At 56.7% G+C, this 24,075-nt stretch overlaps 1 protein-coding gene across 1 annotated transcript in view; it reads left to right on the top strand.

Moving 5' to 3' along the window:
- NKD1 (NKD inhibitor of WNT signaling pathway 1) overlaps positions 1-23,633 on the top strand; it is an 83,447-nt gene extending 59,814 nt beyond the window's left edge. The window contains 7 exon segments of the mRNA XM_035725340.1: positions 10,274-10,380; positions 13,592-13,687; positions 18,746-18,893; positions 19,376-19,460; positions 20,931-21,058; positions 22,037-22,422; positions 22,425-23,633. Of these exon segments, the coding sequence (XP_035581233.1) occupies positions 10,274-10,380; positions 13,592-13,687; positions 18,746-18,893; positions 19,376-19,460; positions 20,931-21,058; positions 22,037-22,422; positions 22,425-22,628 (1,154 nt within the window). The 3' untranslated portion in view covers positions 22,629-23,633.
- Positions 23,634-24,075: the final 442 nt, after the last annotated feature.

The following is a 24,075-nucleotide window of genomic DNA, read 5'->3' as shown; positions in this document are numbered from 1 at the left end:
CATCTGAGGCGTGAAGATAAAAAGAAGTCTTTTAGCCATCCCAGGAGAGGACAGCTTTAGCTCCTGCGTTGTTATGTAAAGCCGGCCCTAATCCAGCATCTTAACCGCCTTAACTGGCCGGCTGGGAGCTCGAGGAGGGCAGATTAAGTCTGGGCTTGGTGCGAGGGCCGCGGAGCTCCTTTTGAACTGTAAACATCAAAAGTCCCAAGCTCTGAGAGCTGGCTGGGCGTGGCAGGGGCAGGACACGCGGGGCTGGCTTTCCAGGGGAGGAGGGGAGAGGAACCCTCCCTCTGCTGACCCAGCAGGGGTCTGAGCACAGGGGAGGGCCCACCCCACCCTTCACTCCGGTCCGCACCTGGCTTCCTCATCTCATCGGTTGGGCCACATGACAGGTGGTGGCAGCCTGTGGCTTGTGGCCTGAGGTGCAAATTGGAGCCACACCTGTTTGGCAGACCCATTGTACCCTGAGTGGCCCCCCGGAAGCACTGGTCTGGGGGTGTCCTCCGCACTCGGTGCAGCTTCTGCTCTGTGCCCTTGGGAAGGGAAAGACCTGTACGTGGTCACAAGCCCCTTCTCTCTGGGTCCCCTCTCTCCCTGCCACCCAGGGATGTCCCCACCCCTCCCAGGGGGCTTGACCTCCGGTCTCTGGCCACAGACCCCCAACACCGTGTGTGTTTCCTGTCGTCCAGCCTCCACTTGGGGCCGGAAGCAGGCACGTTGCCGCCTGCCTGGCATCTCTGGAAAACTGATTTGACAGACCTCCAGTAAAGGAACTGTCAGAGGGCTTGAAGTCAGGGGGCCCCACCCCTTGGGGGCCCGGGCCCTCCCTCCAGGCCCCCAGGGCTGCTTCAGGGCAGGTCTCTCTCTCCCCAGCCTGGGCCCCCGGGGGTCCCCACTTCCCGGGCCCCAGGGTGGATGTGTTAGAGTAGCTGGACCTGCCACACAGGGCAGTGTTGTTGGGCCTGAGGCTCTGTGGGTCTGAGTAGCTCCACTGTGAGCTCAGGGCCTGTCTGACTCTGCACGGGCTCCGAAATTTGTCTCACCACCACCACCTCCGAATCCACGAGAGGCACCTTCCTACCTTTATTCGGGCTTTTTTTGGGAATTTGCAAGTCAGACCCCGGATCCAGCCTGGCCTTAACCACCAGTCTCTGGGTGACCTTGGGTGAATTGTTTCACGACTCTGTTTTTCATTTGCCTTTTTGGAGGTAATCAGAGCCCTTCTGCAGGGTTCCCGTGAAGACAGTGAGGTCATTTATGCGAGCGAAGAGAACAGCCCTGGTACGCGGAGTAAGTGCCCAGCCTATGTGAGCTGGGAGGAGTCTTATTGTTTCATGGGTCCCTTCTTGAAGAGGAGCCAACTGGTGTTTATAATTATTTACTGGTCCAGATCAAAGAAGATCTATTTTCAAAGCTTCTTTAATCCTATTAGAACCTCTCCTTCTCCTCCCAAGTGCATGACATAGAGTCTGGCATGCTATACGTGCTCAATAAATACTCACTGGAAGAATGAAGTCAACATCATGAAGTCATTGAAGTCAGGCAGTCCCCTCCCTCGGGCCACCCAGGCAGGCCCCACGTACCACCCCCCACCCACCCCGTGGCCCCGGTCTGTCCGTCCCGGCCCCCAGGTGTGACATATCGACCACTCACAGACCCGAGGAGCCCTCAGGAGGCTGTTCATCCCCTTCACACGTAGTTGGAAAACCGAGGCCTGGAGAAGGCACGTGACCTGTCCAAGGTCACACAGCACACTGAGAACTGAACTCGGGTCTCTAAGTCCTCCTCATTCGGGGAGTATTTACTGAGCACCTGCTGGCAGCGTATCATACAAGGGATGCGGGAAGGACCGTGCACGTTTCTGGTAGTGGTGCTCTGCCAAGAGGTAAAACCCAGTGGAGGGTAGAGGGTAGCAAGGCCTCTCTGAGGAGGTGACGTGTCAGCGGAGATGCAGGTGCCGGGAAGGAGCCAGCCATGGGAGGATGTGAAGGGAGACCAGCCAGGAGGAGCAAGCAAGCAGAACCCCAAGGGGGAAGGAACTTGGGGTTTAGGGAAGCACAAAAGGGAGACCTGTGGGCCCGTCAGCAAGGGTGGGACCACGCGCTTGCTTTCACGCTGCTTTTGAAGAGAAGGCGCTGGAAAATCGTAGGCAGGTGAGTGCCAGCTTCTGACTTCCATTTTAACAAAGTACTTGTGGCTTCTTGGAAGGATGGGCCCTGCGGGGGAGGGAGGAAGGAGGCCATGACAACGGGGCATGATTCTAGTAGTGCCGGTGAAGGTGATGGCATCGGCTTAGCGGGGAGGCCGTGGGGCTGGAGAGCAGTGGGTGGGCCTGGGGGTAGGCGTGGGGAGGGGAGGTGGGGGGAGGGGGAGGATGAGGGAAAGAAAGGGATCCTGGGCGCCCCCTCCCCAGGCTTAAGGACCAAAGGCAAGGCTGGGGCCACTTCTGAGGTGGGGGTTTGGGCAGGTGACAGCGAAGGCTGTCTGTTGGGGGCATGTCAGGTTCCAGATGGCTGTTGGACATCCAAGTAGAGATGCCAAGTAGACAGACAGTTGGGCACTGAGTCTGGAGGTCGGGGAGCAGCTGGGGGGCGGGGAGACAGTGAGAGGGAAAGCAGGGGCAGGACTTCTGAGGACGTCTCCACAGACGGCCCTGCGCGTCTCCCCGGCAAAGGCCGGTCAATCACTGGGGCTGGCCGGTGGTTCCCTGGAAGTCCAAGCGGAGGAAGAGATGGCTGGGGAGCAGCGGGGACCCCCCCCGATGGAGGGCAGGCGGGCCACACCCTGCCGGCTGCTCGCTCTCAGTTCAGAGCCCGTCCTCCTGTGAGTGTCAGTGGGGCCCGACTCCGCTCGGAGTCTGTTCTTCATAAAAGCTCAGCTGGAATGGTGGAAATTCTGACTTGTGTCACATACCGAGCAGGCTTCAGTAGTTTCAAGTAGCTCGGGGTTAGATTTTAAAAGTTGAATTGCATCACATGTTTTAACTTGGGCAGGGATGGAGGGAGAATGGAAGGGACATGGTATTTTTAGGCCCCAAAAAGCTTTTTTCTCTTTCCTGCTCCCTCTCTGCCGGCATTTCCCCCCCGCCCTGTCCCCCCCTGAACAGATGTTTCATTTCAACCGATTCAAACCTCAAAGCAGAGTGGCCATCAACCTTGCGCTCTGATGAGGTAAAAGGCTGGAATGCTATTTGTTGGGAAGGTTTCTTTCTTTCTTTCTCTTTTGTTCCTTTCCTTTTTCTCCTCAGTCACCACTGGTCCTTAAATAAAGTCTCCCTACAGTAAAATGCAGCCCGGGGAGGCAAGATTGTGGAGGAAAAAAAACCCCAGGCTGGCATGTCTGGTCTCAGGAAGGGTAGGCACCCACTGGTGGAAAGGCCAGAAACTACCTTGGAGAATCCTGCCGCATTAGGTCAACTCCTCTTTGGGTGGAGGTGGTTTTTGTCCTGATAAGCGGGGGCTAAGAGTTAAGTCAGGATTCTTTGGGTTCTTTTGACACTCAACCCGAATGTGATGAAGCTTTGGCTGATGATCTTGAAAAATCCTAGGGTGGATCCTGCCTAAAAAGGGCCAGCTGGATCCTGGAGCTCAAAACATGTCATCCACACACACATCCCCTCCCTCCCTCCCTCCCTCCCTCCCTCCCTCCCTCCCTCTTTCTTTCTCTCTCTCTCTCCCTCCCTTGGTCACCTCTCCCTCTGCCCCTGTGTTGGTCTCTCCTGCTAAGGTGGCAAAGGGTAGCTACCCAACTCTGGGCACTCCCATCCTATGAGCTCAGCCACCTCAGGTGAAAGAGAGCCCCCGAGTCCCAATTCTTCTTGCAAAAGTTTGGTTCTCACCAGGTGGATCTAGGTTGTGTAGCACCTGAAGTTTATCCCAGTTTGGGGGCCATCTTTAAGAAAAAGAATACGTAATTCTTTTATTTATTTTTTACACCATAACTTTGAACCAGACGATAGATCTATCCCACTAAACCTAAAGAAATGTATCTCCAGCTCAGCCTTCCCTTAGCTCAATTCCAGAAATGCCTGTGTTCACTCCGACACTGCGTGACACATGAGGACATTTGGGAGTCAGAATGGAAAGAGACAGTGGTCGTAACCAATTGAAGTTAAAATACCTAATTTTGAAAGTATCAGAAAACCAAACGACCACGTGAACACATTGCCAGGGCCCGTGTAAGGGAGGGGCCCACAGGCTCAGCTTCACTGGCTTCAGGATGCACCCTCCCTTGGTACTGACATAGGAGCAGCCCCAGTGGCTGTCAGGATGAAATTCATTGTGTCAACTGGGTGCTGGGTGCATCCCCAAAGCCGGAGTCAGATCAGCCCTCCATAAATCCATGTGGATTGAGATGGGAGAGGGGTGGCCCACCAGAGGAAACCCAGATGCTATTCTCAGAAGGGGTATGATGGTTGCAGGACACGCAAGACCAGGTGTCTACTATTGGGTGATGCAGTGGAGAGACCAGAGGCTGGGGAGTCAGGAAACGGGGATTTTCGTTCTTTTGTTTCTACGCTTCTGGGTTCAAATCCCGCTTGTGCTACTTACTGTTGTCTCGTTTTGATGATGATGATGATGACAGTGTTGATGTGCCTAGATGTGGGGTGACAGGCACTGTTCTGTATGTTGGGGCTACTTTAGGAAGATTGAATTAACAGAATAATGATGATAGCGGAGTAAGATGGACCCTGAGCAGGGAACCCTAACCTAGCCCCTGGGAGCGTGCAGGCACCTTCTCAGAGGTTGGAGGGCCTAAGCTGAGGACCTGAAGGTTGAGCAGGAACTGGCAAGCCAGGATGAGTGTTCTTGGCAGGGATAACAGTGTGAGAGCACGGCTGGGTTACAAATTAAAAAGCAGTTCATGGGAGAGGCAGGGCCAAGAGACAGCAGCGGGCAGATCACTTTCAGCAGGGAACTACATGGCTAAATCCATTTTGCTAAGATCCTTAAAGTTAGTTTCCTCTTTGGTACGATGCAAGCAGGAACCTACCCCACCCGGTGTTCTTAACAGGCCCTAATGGAATACTGCACGTACCCACTAACCTCACCAGCCCGCTGCTGAGCTCGTTGAATGAACAGATTTGCGCGCCTCCCGGACCCTCGCTCCCTCAGGAGAACCTCGCACAAATGATGCGAGAAACCATTTGGCCTGGAATGCACATATGATATCTTTCTCTTTTTACTGGCAGCAGATTTACCCGCCTAATTATATTTGGCATAGGCTAATATTAAAATTCATCTGCATTCCCTCTAACAGCTGCTGGTGGCGGGCTGGGGAGTCAGAAACATCCTGGCGAGCCACCCCGAGACTAAAATATTTGCAGCAGATAATCTGCACGTGGACAATTGAGAAGGGCCAGTGGAGACTTTAGGGCAGGTGTCCAAACTCCAGCAAGGAAGCTCTGGCTTGTGTTAGATCTTACGTCGTATCAGCAGAGAAGAACGTGGCAGGTAACCGGGAGGATAGAACTGCCCGTCTGAGTGTCAGTCATTTCTGGTCTCTGGGGTGTGGGGAAGGGCTGATAATAGTCATAACGGGATTTCAAATTTGTCCCTACTTCCTAAGTTTATTATCAACCAGGCTTTTCTAGATTATGTTAAAATAAGCTGGCGTTTTCTCCCATCATCCAGGGTTTGGATTTTAGCCGAAGTATGGGATTCGGGAACAGACCTACCTCTTTCAAGCACCCCCTTTCTCCCCGCCGGTTCCCAATCTCAATCAAGCCAGAATTGATGGTGTGTTTGTTATGCAGCCTTCCTTGTGTCTGCCTATGGGGTTTGGTGCAGTTTTGCACACTGGGGTGGATTGGCTGCCCTGTGCATGTGCTGTGGGCATCCCAGGGGCACTAGCTGGCAGGACCCCGGCTCCCAGGAGACTTGCAGTCTGGCCGCCAGGATGTGGCAGGCTCCTGTGAAGGAATCGGAAGATCCCAGATCCGATTGCGCAGAATGAAGTGCTGGGCCGGATGGGGAGAGACGGCACTCTGCTCGCAACAAATGCATTCATGCAAAGTAGAGAAAGGAGCTTCCCCCTACCCCCTCCCGCCGGCCTCAAGACACCTTTCTGCCATCTGTCCAAAAAATATCACTGGCGATATACAAGCGTATGAGGTCCAGCCTGTGAACGGCGCCGCCTAGAGTTGTACACTGCACAACTGTCTCTCAGATGACCCTAAGCCCCCCCCCCCACCCCCTGGGAAGAACCCTGAGGTGCCTGTCCTGCCTGTGTGCTAGGGAGGGTGGGGCGGCGGGAGGGCAGATCTGTTTTATTTTGTAGCTGATTCTCATGCTGTTTGGGTGGTGCCAGCTATCAGCAGCTTGTGCTGGGTAGGCTGTGCCGTCCTGCTCCCTGGGTCACTGCTATTTGCCAGGCTAAACAGGCTCGAGGAAGTGACCAGGTCTCTCCCAGCATGCGGTCCCAAATGAGCTGTTGATGCTCCTATTGGGACTGTGGTTGCGGGGTGAGGGCCGGGAGTCTCGACCTCATGATCACCCCAATGACCATCCCGACCATCCCACTCATCCCCACTCGGGTCTTTCCTCGCTCCCTCATGCTCCTCTGTACTCTCTTCTTTCCCTCTCTTTCCCCCAGCCCCCTCTTCTTTTTAAACTGGGGGAGGGACAGGGAAGAGACTGTCTTTGATCTCAGTGGAGGAAAAAAAGTCTGTTCTGTTCAGGCTTTTGGCTAACACAACAAACAGTGTTTAAAATTTAACTTTGCTTAATTAATTAGTAATTCTGTTTAATGCTGTCTGATCTCCCTCCAAAAGGTATTTTGAAGCTTGAGAAGGGAACATCAAAGGGAGCCGGGTGAAGATGGTCAAGTAATGCATTTAATCTGGCAGTTGCTGGGGGTGGAGAGATGCCAGGTTGGGAGCTAATGTGGGAGAGAGCCATCATCTGGTAAACACAGCCAGCAGGCTTCTCGCAGCCATGGTGTGAGAAGGGACAGGGAGCAGTTTCCAAAGAGAAGGAGCTTCGCACACCACCCCCAGACTCATCTGAGCTGAGAATTGGTTTGAAGAAATCAGAGTTGACATTTTCTTTCTTCCATGCCTACTGTGTATGGTTGGGCAGGTTGTGTACTGCACAGGTTTCCAGGTAAGCAGGTGAGCAGCAGGTGAAATCTAGCCTGCACCCTGCTTATCAGGGTACCCTGGTGGGAAGGGTACCTAAGTGCAGTTCATAAACTTTTCTATAAAGGACCAGGAGAGTATAACTTTAAGGCTTTGCAGGCCATATAGTCTCTGCTGTGATTGCTGAACTTTGCCATCATAGAGCGAAGCAGCCATACACAGTGCATATGAACGTGAATGTGTCCCAATAAAACTTTATTTACAAAAACAGGTGGTGGGTGGGCTGGCTGTTCTAAGTCGTCTACAGGTATGTCACATCTAAAGGTATGATAGCAACATAGGCTATAAACCCAGAATACGAGTCTTTGAACATGAAGACTTTTCTTTCCTCCTTACCCCAACCCTTCCCTTCCTTTTTCTACTCTTCCTCCAGCTTTCCTTTCTTCTTTCAAGTTAGCGGTATCTCCTGTTGTTACTGTGAGTGATTAAAGAATGATCAGAGTCCCTCTGAAATTATGCACCCCCCCCCCCAGAAGATCATCTCTGGGGGAAAAAAAAAATCTCTGGGCTGAGCAGGAGTAGGAGAGAGAGAATGGGCTCAGAATTTGGTGCCAAAGCCCATCTCGACAAAAATGCCATTCTCTTTGCTGGTTGATGGGGCCTTGGCGGCCCGAAGTGGGTACCCTTTACCCTTCTTGTGCCTGCCCACGAGCCCAATGATGGGGGTTTTCTGAGCTGGGATGGGATGAGGGACCCCTTGGGGAAGAGAAGGCAATCCAGACCGCTCTGGTCTTTAGAGAAGATACAGGAAGAGGGTGAGCGGTTGAGGGGGGCGTTTTCTACCTCGGTCGGTGAGGAGGAAGGAGGGAGGCAGGGAGGGCCTGCATGTGGGGAGGGGTGCTCCAGAGAAGGAGGAGCAGGGACAGAGCTTTCTTTTCTTTGGGTTTTATCAAGTGGAACTTGAAAGGCAATGTTGAACCTGAAGGTGGTTTTCTGATAACTTCTCTTTGAACTTGAAGTTTGGTTTCGATAAGCCTGGCTGGCTTACATCTCCAGCCAGGACCTCTGTGGAGGGAGGCTGCAGCTTTGAAGATGGAGCTCGGCTTTGTTTTCCTTTCTTCTCCCCCCTCAACCCCGTGGGGGGGCCGACTGGAGGATGTTGCCGGCCAGAAGAGCACCATGGTTTCTCCAGTGGGGCAGTTTTGGGGTGAGGGGGATCCTCTCGATCTGGGCTATCGGCTGGGACCATGGCTCCTCTCCATCTTTTGCAAAGCCAAGCTTTTACTGAGCACCTATTGCATGCAGGTCACTGTGCTAAGGAGGCACTTTCCTCATTGCCTCCCCCCACCCACCCCAGTAACCCTGTGAGGAAAAACCATTTCATCCCCATTTTCCACACGAGGAGACTGAGATCCTGAGAAGTCCAGAACCTTACCCAACGTTGCCCAGGCCAGTCAGTAGCAGGGTAGGGATACGGACCCAGAGGATCAGTCCTCTCATCGGGACACTCCCGCGGAGCTCAGCTGCACCCACCGGAGATGGTGGGGGCTCCTAGAGCTGAGGGCTAGGAATGGAGAGAGACTCCGCTCCCTGACTCGCTCTGACAAGCCTCTCTAGAGCTTTTTGCCTTTTTCTAAGTGGGGGTGGCCATAGTGCCTACTGCTTTGTGGCCTGGTCAAGCGCTTTGCCTTGCACCCCGGCTGGTCCACGATGGCGGATGCTCGGGCCCAGCAGACCTGCAGATTTGGGGTGGGGGAATCAGGGTGGCCCAGGCCGTGTGCTCGGCTGTCCTTGGGTCACTGGCTAATTGCCGGCTTGACTGCCCCAGGACTCAGCGTTGCACTGGGCTGGTGTGCCGCCTGGCTGTGGTGGTGTTTGCTTTGGAGGAGCAGGGAGGGCAGGACCTGGTTTTATCCACTAGATCAGAAGCCGTCAGCATCAGTCACCTCCCCCCACCGCCATCAAGGCCCAACCCCCCCCCCCCCCACCTGGCCCCTGCCCTGGAGGCCTCCAAGGAGCTGGATCTCCTTTTAGGTTTGTCCTTATCAGCCTCATTCTGTGAAAGCACCAGGAGGGAGCTGGGATCTGGGGCTGAGACAGGGTCTCCCGCTGGACCCCTGACAGCTCTAAGGAGTTGTTGCCTTGCTGGGGGGGCATTGCAGGCCCTGGGGGGGTCCCCCTGAATCCCTCTGGGTGTACCCGGAGTGAAGAGAAAGAAGGGAATACTCAGGCCCCGCTGGGAGGGGAGCTGTGGATGGAGCCAGGTCAGTCTGCTGCTGCCGTGGCCTCCCTGTCCCCTCCTGTCTGGACTGGTGACCCGAGCACCCTTGTCTTCAGCTCCTCCCTCCCTGTCCTGTTCCATCCCAGGCTGCCTGTGTTCGGTATGATGCTTTTGTGTCCTTTTGCATTCCCAAAGCCTCCACTTTGAGAAAACTTAGCTAAGCTACCAACTGTGCTGATTCCCGAGAGGTTGAGTTGGGGTGGGGGGGGAGGAGAGGACTTAGTCCCCTTGACCGTAACTAGTCGCAGCCGCTGGGACCCTGGGCTCTTGGCCTTTTCAGTCCTAGCTCAGTGAATCCACCCAAGGATCCTCTGGGGAGGGGGACTGCTCTGGTCCCTGTTGTACAGCTGGGGAAACCATCGAGATGTCTGGAGAAGGTACGCGACCCACCCTGGCTCACACATAGTGTCAGGAGGACCCAAGCAGAGACTGAGGCTGCCCCTCAGGCCGCCTGAGGGAGGCCCCGTGCCTCCAGTTTCCCTCAGTCTTCCCGACCGCCCATCCGGCATGCGGTTGCCTGGGCCCAGGCTGGCAGCATCTTCGAGGCCAAAATGTCAGCAGGGAAGGCAGTGAGACGGTGTGGAAAGTGGCCACAGTCTATGAGCTTCCTGTCCACCTGCCTCTGGTCTGGCTGGCTGCAGGCTGCTTATCTGGGCTGTATAGTTGGGACGGAGAATGGCGGCCCTGAGGCGCCCTGGGGTCATCTGAGTGGCCGGCACAGGTGACCTGGGAGGGGGGCTCCCCTCAGGCAGCCCCGGACATTACCCGAGGCCGGGGAGCCAAGTGATTTTGACTTTAGCACACGGGCAGGGCAGGAAGGGGCCCAGTCCCCAGACCAAAGCCCCAGTGGGTGCGGTGGCCCCGAGGCCCAGCTGGGGACGGTCCTCACGCTGTCTCGCTTGCCCTCCCTGCAGTGGCCCTGCCTCCCGAGAAGACAGACGGGCTGGCCAGCGGAGACGAGAAGAGGAGAGAGAAGGCGAGCGACTCTTGCCCGGGCTCCAAGAAGCAGCTGAAATTTGAAGTAAGTTCCCTTTCCTGGCACTGGGCTCTGGAGAGTAGGGCTTCTATCCTCTTGGCGGTGCTTTTCGAGGAGGGGAGCTGAGGCCCGTCCAGACGCAGAGGCCTTTCACCTCCTGTGTGAACAGCTGCCCTTTGTGGGAGGTTTGTCCGGCCACGGCTGGAGCTGCCCCAGCTCCACGTGGGCCCTGAGGACTCAGCACCGCCATCCCACTGGGCTGCGGCCCGGCGGTCTGGGGAGGACGTGAGGGGGGGGCCGGGGGGACGGCTGGCTCTGGCGCTGCCATTACTGTACTAGGGTCTGCCTTCCCTCTGGGCCTCGGTTTCCTCATGACTGGAAGAAGCCTTTGATTCGACTTTTGGGGCTGGTCTGGGGAACACGCGGGGCTCTCGAGTGGGCCGGATGCAGGGGGGCAGGAGGCCTTGGGCAGGTCCCCGGCCCTATCTGGGACTCAGTTTCCCCATGTGGTCAACAGCTAGAGGAACACGTCATCCTAGAGCTTGCAGTCTGTCTGTCCTGCCCCATCCCAAACAGTACGTGAAGCTCCTTCTGTGTACCAAGCAGGGCCGGGTGCCAGAGAGCGGAACCCGGGGCCTGTCGGCACGGAGCTTACCGGCTTCTCTCCGCTCTTCCTTCTCTGCCTCCCTCCCTGAGGCCACTAGGCCATAGCTCTGGAGCCAGCAGCCTAGGGTTCCCATCCCCGCTGGCCTCCCCTGGGAAATGCGGGTAGTTTCAGTCTCTTTCTTGTCGGGGTATTTATTGTAGGCCTGGTGAGTTAATGCACCTAACATGCTTCAAAGGGTGTCCACTATCACGTCGTACTTCTCTTCTTCCTTCCAACCAAGCTCGGTTGACACCTGCTGGTTACCAGGGGACCCCACAGTGAACGGGGCATGGTCCTGCCCTCCCGGAGCACGGTGTGGTCGGGGGGACAAGAGAGTGACCTAGACCCAGTAACTGCACAGTCGGGGATGGGATGGGGGTCCGGGAGCACGCGGAGGGGCGGCCGCCTCCGTCAGGCTGGAGGCGCGCAGGGTCTGGAGGCAGTTCCTGACCCTGTGCAGGGCGGTGGCTGTAAGCAGAGGGTGGGGCGGATGCGGGTCTGAGTTCAACCTGAGTGCAGGAGTAGGAGTTGGGAGAGGTGAGGACACGGAGCCCCTGGGATAAGGAGAGCACTTTTGGCCAAGGGAACGGCAGGAGCAAAGGCCCAGAGGCCTGTCGGTGCCACAAGCTGTGTGGAAACAAAGCTGCATCGTGTTGCGTAGTGATGGCGGGTGGTCTGGGGAGATGACTCGGGACAGGGTGTGAGACGGGTCACAGTGGGCCCTGAATGCAGGAGCTGAGGGGGGCGGGCAGCATCCCGTTGGGGAGCTGGGGTTGCTAGCTGCTTCCCAGAGCCCACTGGCGTCCCTGCGTGTCTTCTGGGGTGGTTGGCAGAGCCGAGGGCTGAGTGCAGCGGCAGAGGCAAGGCTCAGACCGAGATGTCTCACTTCCCTGGAGGTCCGAGTGGGCCGATTTCTGGAGAGGGCCCGGCTGACTGCCCGGGACTCATCCATGGCCCATGGGGAGGACTCACCTGAGAAGCCCAGGTGGTGGGGGGACGGGGGAACAAAGACATATATGACAGAAGTCGAGGGGGGATAGTTACTGAACCCCGAGCTGTCTTTGGAGCCGCGCAGGAAGGCCAAGGAGAAGGAATCAGATAAACGCTGTGTGAGTGTGAGTGTGTGAGTGTGGGGGGGGGGGGGGGGGGGGGGGGGGGGTGGGGGGGGGGGGGAGGGGTGGGGGCGCGGCACGTGTGCGGGGCGAGCGCTGTGCTACATGAAACGGTGCCTCACAGAGCAGAACGGGCACTTGGCAGGTATCAGACGGGCATGTCACAACTGAGGGAAGGCTGACTTTGAACTCCGCGTGGGCCGCCCAAGGACTGCTGGAGGGAACTGGCTTCGAGCTGCAGAGGCTGGGGGCAGGGACGCCGCGCTCGGGCACATCCCTGCTGGCGTTCAGAGGCCAGGTACCACTCCTCTCTGGGGGCCTGAGCCCGTCTTCCTGCAAAAGGAGAGGGCAGCTGAGGCAAGACGTGGAGCAGAATGGCCTGGGAGCGTCTTTGCTTGTTTTCATAGACTCTTGTGACCCTCTTTGCCAAACCAGCCAGCCTTTCTCGAACTTTCTATCTGGTGTTCAGCTGGCTCCTGCATACACACTGCCAGGATCAGAGCTCATCACTGCCCAGCTCGGGTGCCTGTGGTTAGACACGTCGGGTCCTGTGAGTGATGATAATGAAGTCATTGTTAACATTACGTGCATCATATGTTAACATTACAGCAAAGACAATGGCAGCTACTATCATTAATTGGACTTCTCTAGGTGCCAAACAGTTCCACGCTTTTTCCAGTTCCCCCGTTGCAGAGCCTGAGGCAAGGACTTGGCAGGTGATCCCAGGGAGCAGCAAAGGAGGGAAGCCAATACCAGTGGGTGAATGGGTGGATCGGTGCCAGAGCAGCTGGGGCCGTGCCGAATGCCTCACGCTGCCCCCGGGCACTCAATCCCTGGCTTTTCAGGTCTTCCCCGGACACAGAAGCTGGCTGCTTGAGGTGGGAGGTTGGGAACCGTCCATCACAGCTGCCCGGGAGCGCCGAGGGGATGTGGGGTGGGGTGCTTCAGGCTCCCATCAGCCTCGTGAGATCAGTACTGGCCTTTCCCATAATTTACATGAGGGGAAACTGAGGTACAGAGAAGCCACGCCCAGGGTCACACAGCCATGGAGGGCATGTACTTGCTGGCACCCGGGGCTGAGCACCTTTTTGTGCTCGCTCACCCTCTCCTGCCTTCCAGGTCAGGTGACCACCGTGGGCATCCTGTAATAGCTTCCCGTTACTGGTCCCCGTGTCTTCCAGTAACTTCTGTCCCTTGGTCCAGGTTCCGTCTCCCTGAGGCCACGAAGCCTCCTCTCAGACCCCCAGCTCACGTCCCCCTCCCCGCCCCGTGTTTCCTTTGCCTTCAAAGACCCAGAGGCTGTCTGGCATCCCCGCAGCCATCTCTCCCTGGGCCAGACCTCCCCTGCCCGGCCTGGCCTGCCCACCTGGCCCCTCATGTCATGGTCATTGTGCTCTTCCTTCACACAAGGTCTGGGGAGGGCAGTGGGGAGGCAGCCGCCCCGTGACCTGGCCTCTGGGTACTCCAGCCACGTCCGTGGTTGTCTGTCTGTGTCCAGGAGCTACAGTGTGATGTGTCCGTAGAAGAGGACAGCCGGCAGGAGTGGACCTTCACCCTGTACGACTTTGACAACAATGGCAAGGTCACCCGTGAGGTGAGTGCACCTGCCGGGCCGCCGGGGCTTCAGGGAGACCTGGAGGGCTGTCCCAGAGCTGCCTGGTGAGTGGGCAGCGGGGACAGAGGATGGGGCGGCCGGGCTCCCCTGCACTCAGCCTAGGCACTGCCCCCCACCCCGGGGGGAGGGGAAGGGCGGGAGGCAGGCACGGAGCCCTGAGGGCTCCCCAGAGGAGGACCCTGAGTCCCAACAACGTCCCGTCCTGCCTCCTCCCTCGAGTCCCAGAGCTCTGGCTGGGGCAGGGGCTGCGACCATCCCAGGCCGCTTCCCTTCTCAGCCAGTGTGCCCAGGAGCTGGGGCCGGGTGGGCACACGGAGGCCAGGCGGTGCCTCCCTCTGCCAGGGCAGGAATGAGCCCCAGCACCGAGAGCTCTACGCCTGGCCTGGCCACGGGCCTGGGCTTCACTGCCCTTGTCCCCCCGAACGCCGGCGTCTCTGCCCTCAGCCCTCCTGCCACACCTCTGTCCCCGCTGCATGCCTCTCACCCTTGTTCCACATCTCTGTCTGAATACTGAGCACCCACTGTGCGCACCCGCCATGCCCCAGCTGTGGGGGCGAGGGGACGGACAGTTCAGACACAGCTCCCAGCCTGTGGTTCTGACAGCTGCTGAGGGATGTCGGTCCCAGTTACAGGACGGTTGGGAGGTGAAAGGGGTCAATAGTGCGACAGAGAGGGGCCCGTGTGTCTAGGGAACCTCCTAGGGGAGTGTGGCTGTGCGGAGCTGGGGGAGAGGGGCCTGGCAGGTGCAGAGCAGGAGTGCTCGGGGTGTCGAAGGTGCTGGAGGAGACCCGTGTGGCAGGCCCTGGCTTGGGGTCCTGGGGCTCAGGGAAGCCACCGGTGGGTTAGGGGAAGCAGGGGCAGGACCTGGTTGGAGCTACTGCAGTCTCTGCCTCCCTTTCACCCTGGGCCTGGGTGCCACCCCTTCTGCCTCCTCGTCGCTTTTCCCACCGTCCCTCTGCGACATCCTCTCCCTCCCCAGGAGGCCCTGGTTTTCAGATGTGGGACCTGCTACCGGACTGCATAGGGGTCTGAGAGCAGCGTGGCTGGCTCCACACCCGCCTCACGTCCAGCTCACGAGGGCGTCCGGGGTGTCCCCAGAGAAGCTTTGCTGTCTTCTCTCCCTGCCTGGTTCAGAGCTACAGATTTTCTTTTCTGTGGCTCGTGCAGGAGAAGCTGTCAGAGGGGACGCCTGGGTGAAAAAAAAGGGTATTTCTTCCTCAGGCCGTGGCTTAAGGAATATTCGAACAGGGCTGGGGAAGAAACTGTGAGTGACTTATAATCATGCAGGGCTCTTGGGGAGGTAAGTGACAGAATCCCAGCAAACTGTTATAGGTTAAAAAAAAAAAAAGGAACATATTGATTCACATAACTAAAATGTGGTCCAGGGCACTGACTTCAGGCATGGCTGGATCCAGAGGCTCAGTGCCTTCAAGACTAGCTACCCTCAGTGGCTCTGTTTCCTCTGTGTTCCTCCATTGCTCAGCAGCCTTGCCCCTGGCCAGTAGCAAGGCGATGGCTGACGTTTTCCCTCTATCCGGGACTCTCAGCAGCCCTCCCAATTCAGAAGTTCCAGAACTGATTCTCACTGGCTCCGACCCCCTCACACGAGTGGCCCCGACCCAGTCATTTTTGCCATGGGTTTGCGATGCTCGAGATGGCCCTATTCTGGGTCTTGGAGCCGAGGGGAAGTTATCAGGGACGTGAGCCACGAATACCGAAAGTGAGAGGGGGCGTGTAATCGGCTCACAATATAAAATCAAGCAGGGGCAGGACCTGGTCTGAGCTACTGCAGTTATTAGGGGGCAGGGGAACGGATTCCGGGCAGGCAAAGCCCCAAGAGGGGCCTGGGTACTTGGGAAGCAGTGGAAAAACCCTTCTTGGTTGGAGATGTTGGGGAGGCCGGGGGGGGGGCATGGTTTAGGTGAACCCCCAGCCCCCTCCAGCTGTGATGCTTTGTGTGGAGTGAGCGGCCACCGTTCCTCCCCATCCTGTTTGGGAATGGCCGCTGCAGTGTAATTATCTTCACGGGGAACCACACTGCAGTCTGGAAGCTTGGTTAACTGAGCTGAATGGCGGTGGCCCCCAGCTGTCTCTCTCAAGCCGGGCTGGGCTTCTCGGGGGGTGCACTGGGTGGTATTGCCCTCTCTTCTGACTTGTGTGGCGGCCAAGACTCCGCTGCCCCTGCTAACCACCGCCTTCATTCCTTGCTGGTTCGGAGATGATGACCATAAGAGGGTTGGCCCCCCACCTCGGAGGCCTTGCAGAAACCCGTGGGCAGACACTGCCATCTGGTTCTGCATCTTGCCTTTCTTTACCCTCGGTAATGAGAGGAAGAGCAGGGAGGTGAGGGTTCCCGAGGAAGGTGCCCCCGCCCGGCCTAGAGAAGGCCATCCCTGGATCGTGTCTTCCTCCTGCCGAGGAGCTAGGGGGCTGGCTTCCAGTCCAGGGAGAACCCAGCCTCGTGTTTCCCCTTGGTCTATTTTTAGCCCCAAGGCCACTCCTCAAAGCTGGCTATAAATACGGGTCCCCTCCATGCTCTCTGCCTGTCTGCAGGCATGTTTCTGTGCGCTGGGGCAGACAGGCTCCCACCTCACTGCAGCTACGGCCCCGAGCTGGCGTCTGGGCTCCCTTCCCCACTCAGAAGAAAGTACCTGTTCATTTGTGCAATAAATATTCACGGGCACCTACTTCTGTGTGTTGGGCCCTGTTCAGGCAAGAGTCGGCTTTTTCAGCTGGGATTGCCAGAGCAGGCCTGTTCCTAGACCCCGAGTCACTGGCCCCCACCCCTGGCTTGGGATAGGACACTTGGGGGATGATGTTGGTGCACCCCACCTTCCTCATCTGTAAAATGGAGACACTGGTGCTTCCTGCATGGACTTCCTAAGAAGGCGGGGGCAAACGTGGGTATGCAGAGCAGGTCAAGGGAAGAAGGGGCGAGAAGAGGGATCCTCTGCGGGCCTGGCCAGAGGAGCTGAGATTGCTGAGTGAGCCAGCGAGCCTGGGTCTCAAACCGGAAGCCTTCACAATCCCAATGTAGCCCCGAGATGTTCCGGCCCAGTCCCCCGGAAGGTTTTGTTAAAAATTAAGTTATCACAGGCAACCGAAGTAAAAATAGATGAATGGACTACCTCAAAATTCAAAACTAATGTGCATCAAAGGACACAGCAGAGTGGAAGGCAACCTACAGAACGAGAGAAAATATTTGCAAATCACGTATCTGATAAAAGATTAACATACAGAATATAAAAAGGACTGCACCTCCACAGCAGGAAAACCAACAACCCAATTAAAAAATGGGCAAAGAACTTGATCATTTCTCCAAAGAAGAGATACAAATTAATGGCCAAGAGGCCCACGAAAAAGTGCTCAACATCACTCATCATTAGGAGGTGCAAATCAAAACCGCAGGGGGATCTCACCTTATATGCGTTAAGATGGCTACCCATAAAAAATCCCCAACAGACCGACAATGACGAGTGTCCCCGAGGAAGCGACGACAGCAGAACCCCTGTGTGCTGTGGGCGGAATGTTCAGATGGCACGGCTGCTGTGGAAGGTCCTCAGAAAGCTAAACAGAGAATTCCCGTACGACCCAGCAATTCTACTTCTGAGTCTCTGTAGCCCAAAGCAGGGTCTCAAGGAGACACTTGGACCCCCAGGCCCACAGCAGCACTTTTCCCAAAAGCCAAAAGGTGGAAGCCACCCAAGTGTCCCTGGCTTCCCGCAGCAGAGGAGTGGATATAAACATATAATGCAGTATTATTTAGCCTTAAAAAAGAGAGGAAATTCTACCAGGTGCCACAATAGGGATGGGCCCCCGGGACCTCGCGCAAAGTGCAACAAGCCGGTCACAAAAAGGCCAATCCCACGTGATTCCACTTCTATGAGATACCTGGAAGAGTCAGATTCATAGAGTCAGAAAGTGGAATGGTGGTCACCAGGGGCTGGGGAGATGGGAAAATGGGGAGTTGACAAAAATTAAAAAGAGTTTCCAGTATCAGAGATTCTGAAGATTTAGCAGAAGATTCTGGATTTCTGGAATGACCCTCCCTTAGCCAGCGCTGCCATGGAGCTAGTCAGCGGTGCCGAGTGGGTGCCACCTCTGTGGGTTCCCCACTCCGGGTCAGTCATCCATATACCTGCCTGGCCGTGGTAGTGCTTGGTGTCACCTCTGTCACCTCTGTCTGAACTGCTTAGGGGTGGGGAATAAGGTGAGGGCTGAGTCTGTCTGTTTATGAAGAGCCACAGGGCAGATAAGTGGCCATCTGTGGGCCCGACCTATAGAGAGCCAATACCTTTTCCAGAGGCTTCATCATTTAAAGCTGGAAGCCTCCCCTGCATCCCTTCATATTTTATCCCTCCATTCCCCGGTCAGAAGTCTCTGAGACACTTCACGGAGTACGGGTTGGACATCTCTGTTCTGCTTGAGGGCATAACTGAGGCCCAGAGAGAAGATGAGATTGGGTCAAGTTCTCACAGAACAGTTTATCTGTAGCGACACATCTAGTTCTCCATTTTGCACTCAGAAGGAGCTCATCAGACCCGAAGCAGGTGCTGTCAGTGCCCCTCTTCCAGCAGTCTCCCTGACCTGCCTCTCAGTTCACCTGCTGCTGGGGGACAGCGCCCACCGTAAGAGCTTTCTCCCAAGTGGGGGCTGGCTCAGCCTTTGCAGGACAGCCCAGAAGTCCCGGCAGTGTAGCATCAACCCCCAGGGCAACTCTACCCCGGAGGGATGAGACTCTTCTGAGGGGGCGGTCCACACAGTCCCTCCGAGGACCCAAGCGCGACTGAGGCCGGTTGCCCGTGGCTGGACCCTCACTCACATCATCATCGCCCGCTCCTGCCCCTTTGCTCCTGCGTTCTAGGATCCCCTCCCAAATGAACCTCATGTGCACGTTTCTGCCTTAGGCTTGACTTCTGGGGGAGCCAGGGGGCTTTCCCTTCCTCAGGTTTCACCAGGGCCTCTGATTCCCCGGGCTGTGTGTGGATGCCCTTGTGGCTGAAGCCCCGGGTGGCTCTCTGCTTCGCTCCCCTGCAGGACATCACCAGCCTGCTGCACACCATCTACGAGGTGGTTGACTCCTCCGTCAACCATTCCCCGACGTCAAGCAAGACGCTGCGGGTGAAGCTCACGGTGGCCCCGGACGGAAGCCAGGGCAAGAAGGGCATCCTTCTCAATCACCCTGGTGAGGGGCTGGTGTCCCCCCCCCGCCCCGGCCACAGAGGCCAGTCCACTCCCAGCTCTCAGGAAGGATCACACCCTGCCCTGGGAAGAGTGGAAAGGAGCCCTGGGGTCTTTTCCTGGGAGCGACTTTGTGGACAGGTGGAATTTGAGCAGGTCCTTGAAAGAGCAGGATTTGGATAAGAAAGGAATTACAGGTGGGAGGCCCTGTGTAGGCACAGCCTTGGAGGTGGGCGGGGACGTGGCCAGCTGAGGAGTCTGCGGGGCAGGGGAGTCTGCGGGGGAGAAGATAAGGGGCCAGGTAGCTGTGAGCCCCCTCTGTCTGGTCCTCGCTTGGAGAACCCTTCCCACAGAGCCATGGTGAGCCGCCGTGGGCCAGTTGTCAAGGGTTGCATGCAGGGGAGCTTAGAAAACCTCACCAGAGCCAGGAAGCTGGCGGGCACAGGTATAAGCCACTCACTTGGCTGTTTCTCGGGTGGGACTCAGACCTGCAGAGCATAAGGCCCAGAGCGGAGACCAAGCCTGCCGAGGAGCTGCGAAGCTGGGAGAAGAAGCAGCGAGCCCCACTCAGGTACAGTGGGTATGTGTGTGGGGGGGGGGGGGCGGGTGGACGACAGCCCAGTGTCCCTGAGCACATATTGAGCACCAGCTGTGTACCTGCATCTGAGGGATTTTGAGCAGGGGCTCCAGTCTGTTTTCTCTTCAGGGGGCAGTAATTTCAGAGGACAGGCTCACAAATCAAACTCCATTTTTAGAAAATGACTAAATGTAGGTCCACATTCCTTTGTCCAAAACGCTGTGCGCCAGAAATGTTTTGAAATTCAGCATTCGTTGGGTTTTAGAAGAGATGTTCCAGCACATTTCTCATATATTCTACTTGGCATCTGGGCAGCACCCTGGGATTTCACACGCTGAAATTTCTGCGCTGACACGTATGAATATCCACACGAAGTGATATAAAGGCTATAGTTCCCTTTACATCCGTTTAGGGCAGGCTCGGCTGCCAAAGAAGTTATGAAAAATCTTTGTCTTCATGCTTTTTGCATTTCAGAATTGTGGCTAAGGGATTGTAAGGCTGCGATTCTCTTCCACCTGTTATTTGTTTAACTGCAGGGAGGGAAGGAAAGGAAGGAGGGAAGCGAAGAGAGAGCGTGTTTAAAGAAAAGCATCGAGTAAACCGGAATATAAAGTAACAGCAGTGTAGGAGGTGTGAGGATGTAGGAGGCATCTGTGGCCGGAAGTCAGGGGCCGGATGGCAGTACCTGCCCCGGGGGAACCGAAAGGAAGTGACTGGATTGGGACAGGCACCGGCCCAGAGGGGAAAGACTGAAGGCAGTCCCAGCAGGGGCCACAGCTTGGTGTGGGGAGGGGCACGCAGGCTGCAGGCTAGCTGCGTTGGGGAGTAGGGGGGGGGGGGATGAGAGGGGTGGGGCTGGAGCTCAGAGAGCCTTGCAGGGGAGAGGCAGGGAGCCCAGACTCCTGCAGTGGGAGAAAGGTGGCCTCTGGGGGCACCTCTCTCCCCACCCCCTCCTGACACACACACACACACACACACACACACACACACACACACACACACACACACACCATTCTTGGCTTACAGAGCCTGCCCCCCTCAACTCCAGTGGCTTGGGGGCTTCTGCTGCCCACGCTGTCTGGGAAACCAACCCAGGGGTGAGGTCTCCTGTCTGCCCAGGGCGCATATGGTTCAAAGCCTGACTTCTGGGCTTCCTTAAGTTTTGACCAGTAACCCCTCACCTTTACTTTGGACCTGTTCAAAGTAAACGCCTCTCCAGTCCTCCCAGAAGGCCCAGGGAGGCCAACAGACGTCTACGTCTCCACTGCCATGGAGGGAACTAGACACACAGATTGCCAAGATGACCGCTCCCTCCCCTCCCCACCCCTTCCCACCCCTTCCCAAGACCCAGAAGGAGATGAATGAAGGGTCCAGAAGGATTCGTCCCAGTGACTTCCCAGGAGACCATGGGGCTAACCCCACTGAGGGCCGGTGCCCACCCGCTCACTGGCCTTCTTGCCCTAGGTTCCAGGGTGACAGCCGTCTGGAACAGTCCGGCTGCTACCCCCATTGCGTGGATGAGAACATTGAGAGGAGAAACCACTACTTAGATCTCGCCGGCATAGAGAACTACACGTCCCAGTTTGGGCCCGGTAAGGGAGCTCTTGCCACCCGTGAAGCAGGGCGAGGGGAGCGCTGGGGCGGTGGGGGGGGGGGGGGCGGCCGTGCCGGGTGGCGCTCCTTACACCCCCCTGGGCTGGGGGAAGGTGCAGCTTTTACTGGATGGGTTAAAGAGTCTTCTTGGAGGAGACAACATTAAAAACGTTTTAAAAACGAACACATGCCCCAAGTTGAACGAAATCAAATAGTATCTCAGGGCCTGTCGTGCAATGGAAACAGTGGCTCTGTGCCCCGCCCCAGGCCACTCCCACCCTCTCCCTGTTCCATGAGCAAAATGCTGCTCCCTCTTCATCAGCTGTTGACATGTGTTGACCCCCTGCTAAGATAAATGAAGAGGTAGCCCCCTTAATTTCACACCCCCAACTCCTTTCTCCCCTTCCTCCTTCTGTGTGTAATCCCTGTTGGTCACCTCCATAAGTTAAAAGAATATGCTTGTCCATTTCTTTCTGTTCCCATGACCTAAGACAGCTACCAGTGTCTCTCTCTTTCTCTTCTCTCTCGGAAGGGGAGTTACTCTTTTTTTTTTTAATTTTATTTATTTATTTGAGAGAGAGAGAGAATGAGAGACAGAGAGCACGAGAGGGAAGAGGGTCAGAGGGAGAAGCAGACCCCCCGCTGAGCAGGGAGCCCGATGCGGGGCTCGATCCCGGGACTCCAGGATCCTGACCTGAGCCGAAGGCAGTCGCTTAACCAACTGAGCCACCCAGGCGCCCCGGGAGTTACTCATTTTTAAGAACCTAACAAAGCAGCAGATCTTCCCCCTTTGCAGATGGCCAAGTTCCATTCCAGAGAGGTTCCTCCAAGGCAGCGAGGAGCCGTCAGGGCGGGGAGGGGAGCTCTCAGAACAGTTACCAGTCTTGGAGCACAGAGGCTGGAGGGGGTTTCTGGGGCACAGGGCAGCCCCGGCACATAGTAGGTGCTCATTAAATATCTGTTAAATTGGTTCCTAGGCTCCCCATCAGTGGCCCAGAAGTCAGAGCTGCCCCCCCGCACCTCCAACCCCACTCGGTCTCGCTCCCATGAGCCAGAAGCCATCCACGTCCCACACCGAAAGCCCCAAGGCGCGGAGCCGGGCTCCTTCCACTTCCTTGACACCCCATTCGCCAAGGTCTCGGAGGTCCAGCAGCGGCTCCGGGGCGCCCAGGACGGGAGCAAGCACTTTGTGAGGTCCCCCAAGGCCCAGGGCAAGAGCGTGGGTGTGGGCCACGTGGCCAGAGGGGCACGAAGCAAAGCCCCTCCGGGCCCCGCCGTCCCTGCCGTGTCCCCAGCCGCCCACTTGGCCGCCAGCCCCGCCCTCCTCCCCCCGCTGCCACCCCTCGGGCCCAAGAAGCACAAGCACACCGAGCCAAGGAGAGCCAGCAGGGCTGCCGGGGTCTGCAGGCACCCCTGGCCGTGGGCGGCAGTGTCGTGGGGAGGGACCGTGTGAGGGACCTGCCGGCCGTGGTGGTGTATGAGAGCCCGGCCGGCCAGGCGGTCCAGAGACACGAACATCACCACCACCACGAACACCACCACCATTACCACCACTTTTACCAGACATAGGCCCCTCCCCGGAAGCCCCCACCCCGGCCATATGAAGGACCCCCCCCTTCCCCAGGCCCCCCAAGGCATTATTATTCTATTAATTATTGTTATTATGACGATTATTGTTATTAATAATTATTGTTACTCCACTAATATTCAGCTAGCCTCCATGTAGAAGATATATGGAAACACAGAACTAAACTTTTATTTATATGTTGTGAGGACTGCATAACTTACCCAAGAAAATGACTCTGGGTTTGGAAGTGGCCTGTTGAGGGTGGAGGCTCGCTCGGGCTCCCGAGGGGCAGTTTCCACGCAGGCTGGTCCACACCCTTCCCGGCTCTTGGGGAGCCCTCGGCCAGGACTGTGCCCTACCCCAGTCTCTTGCAGGAGAACACCCTTACCTGGCCCGCTTCCAGAGACCCTCGAAATCTCCGAGAAGATAAACAGCTGCTACCTCTTAGTATTATTCTGATTTTCTTTTGCCCTTAACTGATTGTAACGTGCTACAAGGGATTTCAGCGGACCGCGGACGCGTGACCTTCGTGGCTGTTGTGTTTTACGTCCCAACCTAGAAACCCTAGCTGCCCTTTCTGGAGTTCCCTCTCCCTCCCCTCCGGCGGGATCACGTCCTCGCCCCAAACCAGGCCCATCTTTTCTGCCGTGCACCACGTGAAAATACGCTTCTCCTCCTCCCTTGCCTTGTTCTCTCTTCTTTAGAAAGATACACACACACACACACACACACACATATTTAAAGACTGCCCCTGAAACCAGCCTTCTCATTTTGGAAACCTCTGGAGAGGGAACCCAACCACAAAAGCAAGTGTGGTTTTCCCAGATCGGGCATTTGTGTGTTGTCGGTTGTGACCGAAGATGTGGAAACCTCATGTTCTCTACCGTTGGCAAATATATACCTACCTTCGTGGTTCTCCAACAGAGCTTCGTGTATCTATAGCTAGGAGCCATCTGTCCGTTTCGATGTATCTTTCTATAAATATACACTCTCAGGTAACTTTTCCGGTGTGCAGAAATCAGTGACTTGCTTCTCTAGACATGTTCGGAGCCCAGATGTCACCCTGTGTGCCTCCCGGTGGGACCACTGTCCATCAGATGCGAACGGTCACTTGCCTCTCCTCGGCAGGTCCTTTCTCGGGGCCCGGGGTCTGACAGATTTAGAGAGGCCTGCTGGAGTCCAGAAGCCGGGAGGGCAACGGGGACAGTGGCCGGAGTTGGGGCCCCGGAGCAGTGTCCTGCACAGAGCACGACTTCGTCCGATGAGAGCCTAGGGAGACTGGGAAGAGGACCACTGTCAACCAGTGGGGGTCCCGTGGAAAACATGACACAATCTCCAACGGGGTAATCTGAGGGAATATTTACAAAGTGTGGGCCAAGCCTCCGGAAAGAGTGCAGAATCCAGGGCGAGCGCTATGTGGGGCCCCTCCCGCCCCTGCAGTGGAGCAGA

Source organism: Zalophus californianus, chromosome 17 (genome assembly GCF_009762305.2).
Source record: "Zalophus californianus isolate mZalCal1 chromosome 17, mZalCal1.pri.v2, whole genome shotgun sequence".
Taxonomy (NCBI): domain Eukaryota; kingdom Metazoa; phylum Chordata; class Mammalia; order Carnivora; family Otariidae; genus Zalophus; species Zalophus californianus.
This window is presented reverse-complemented; position numbering and strand designations above follow the sequence as displayed.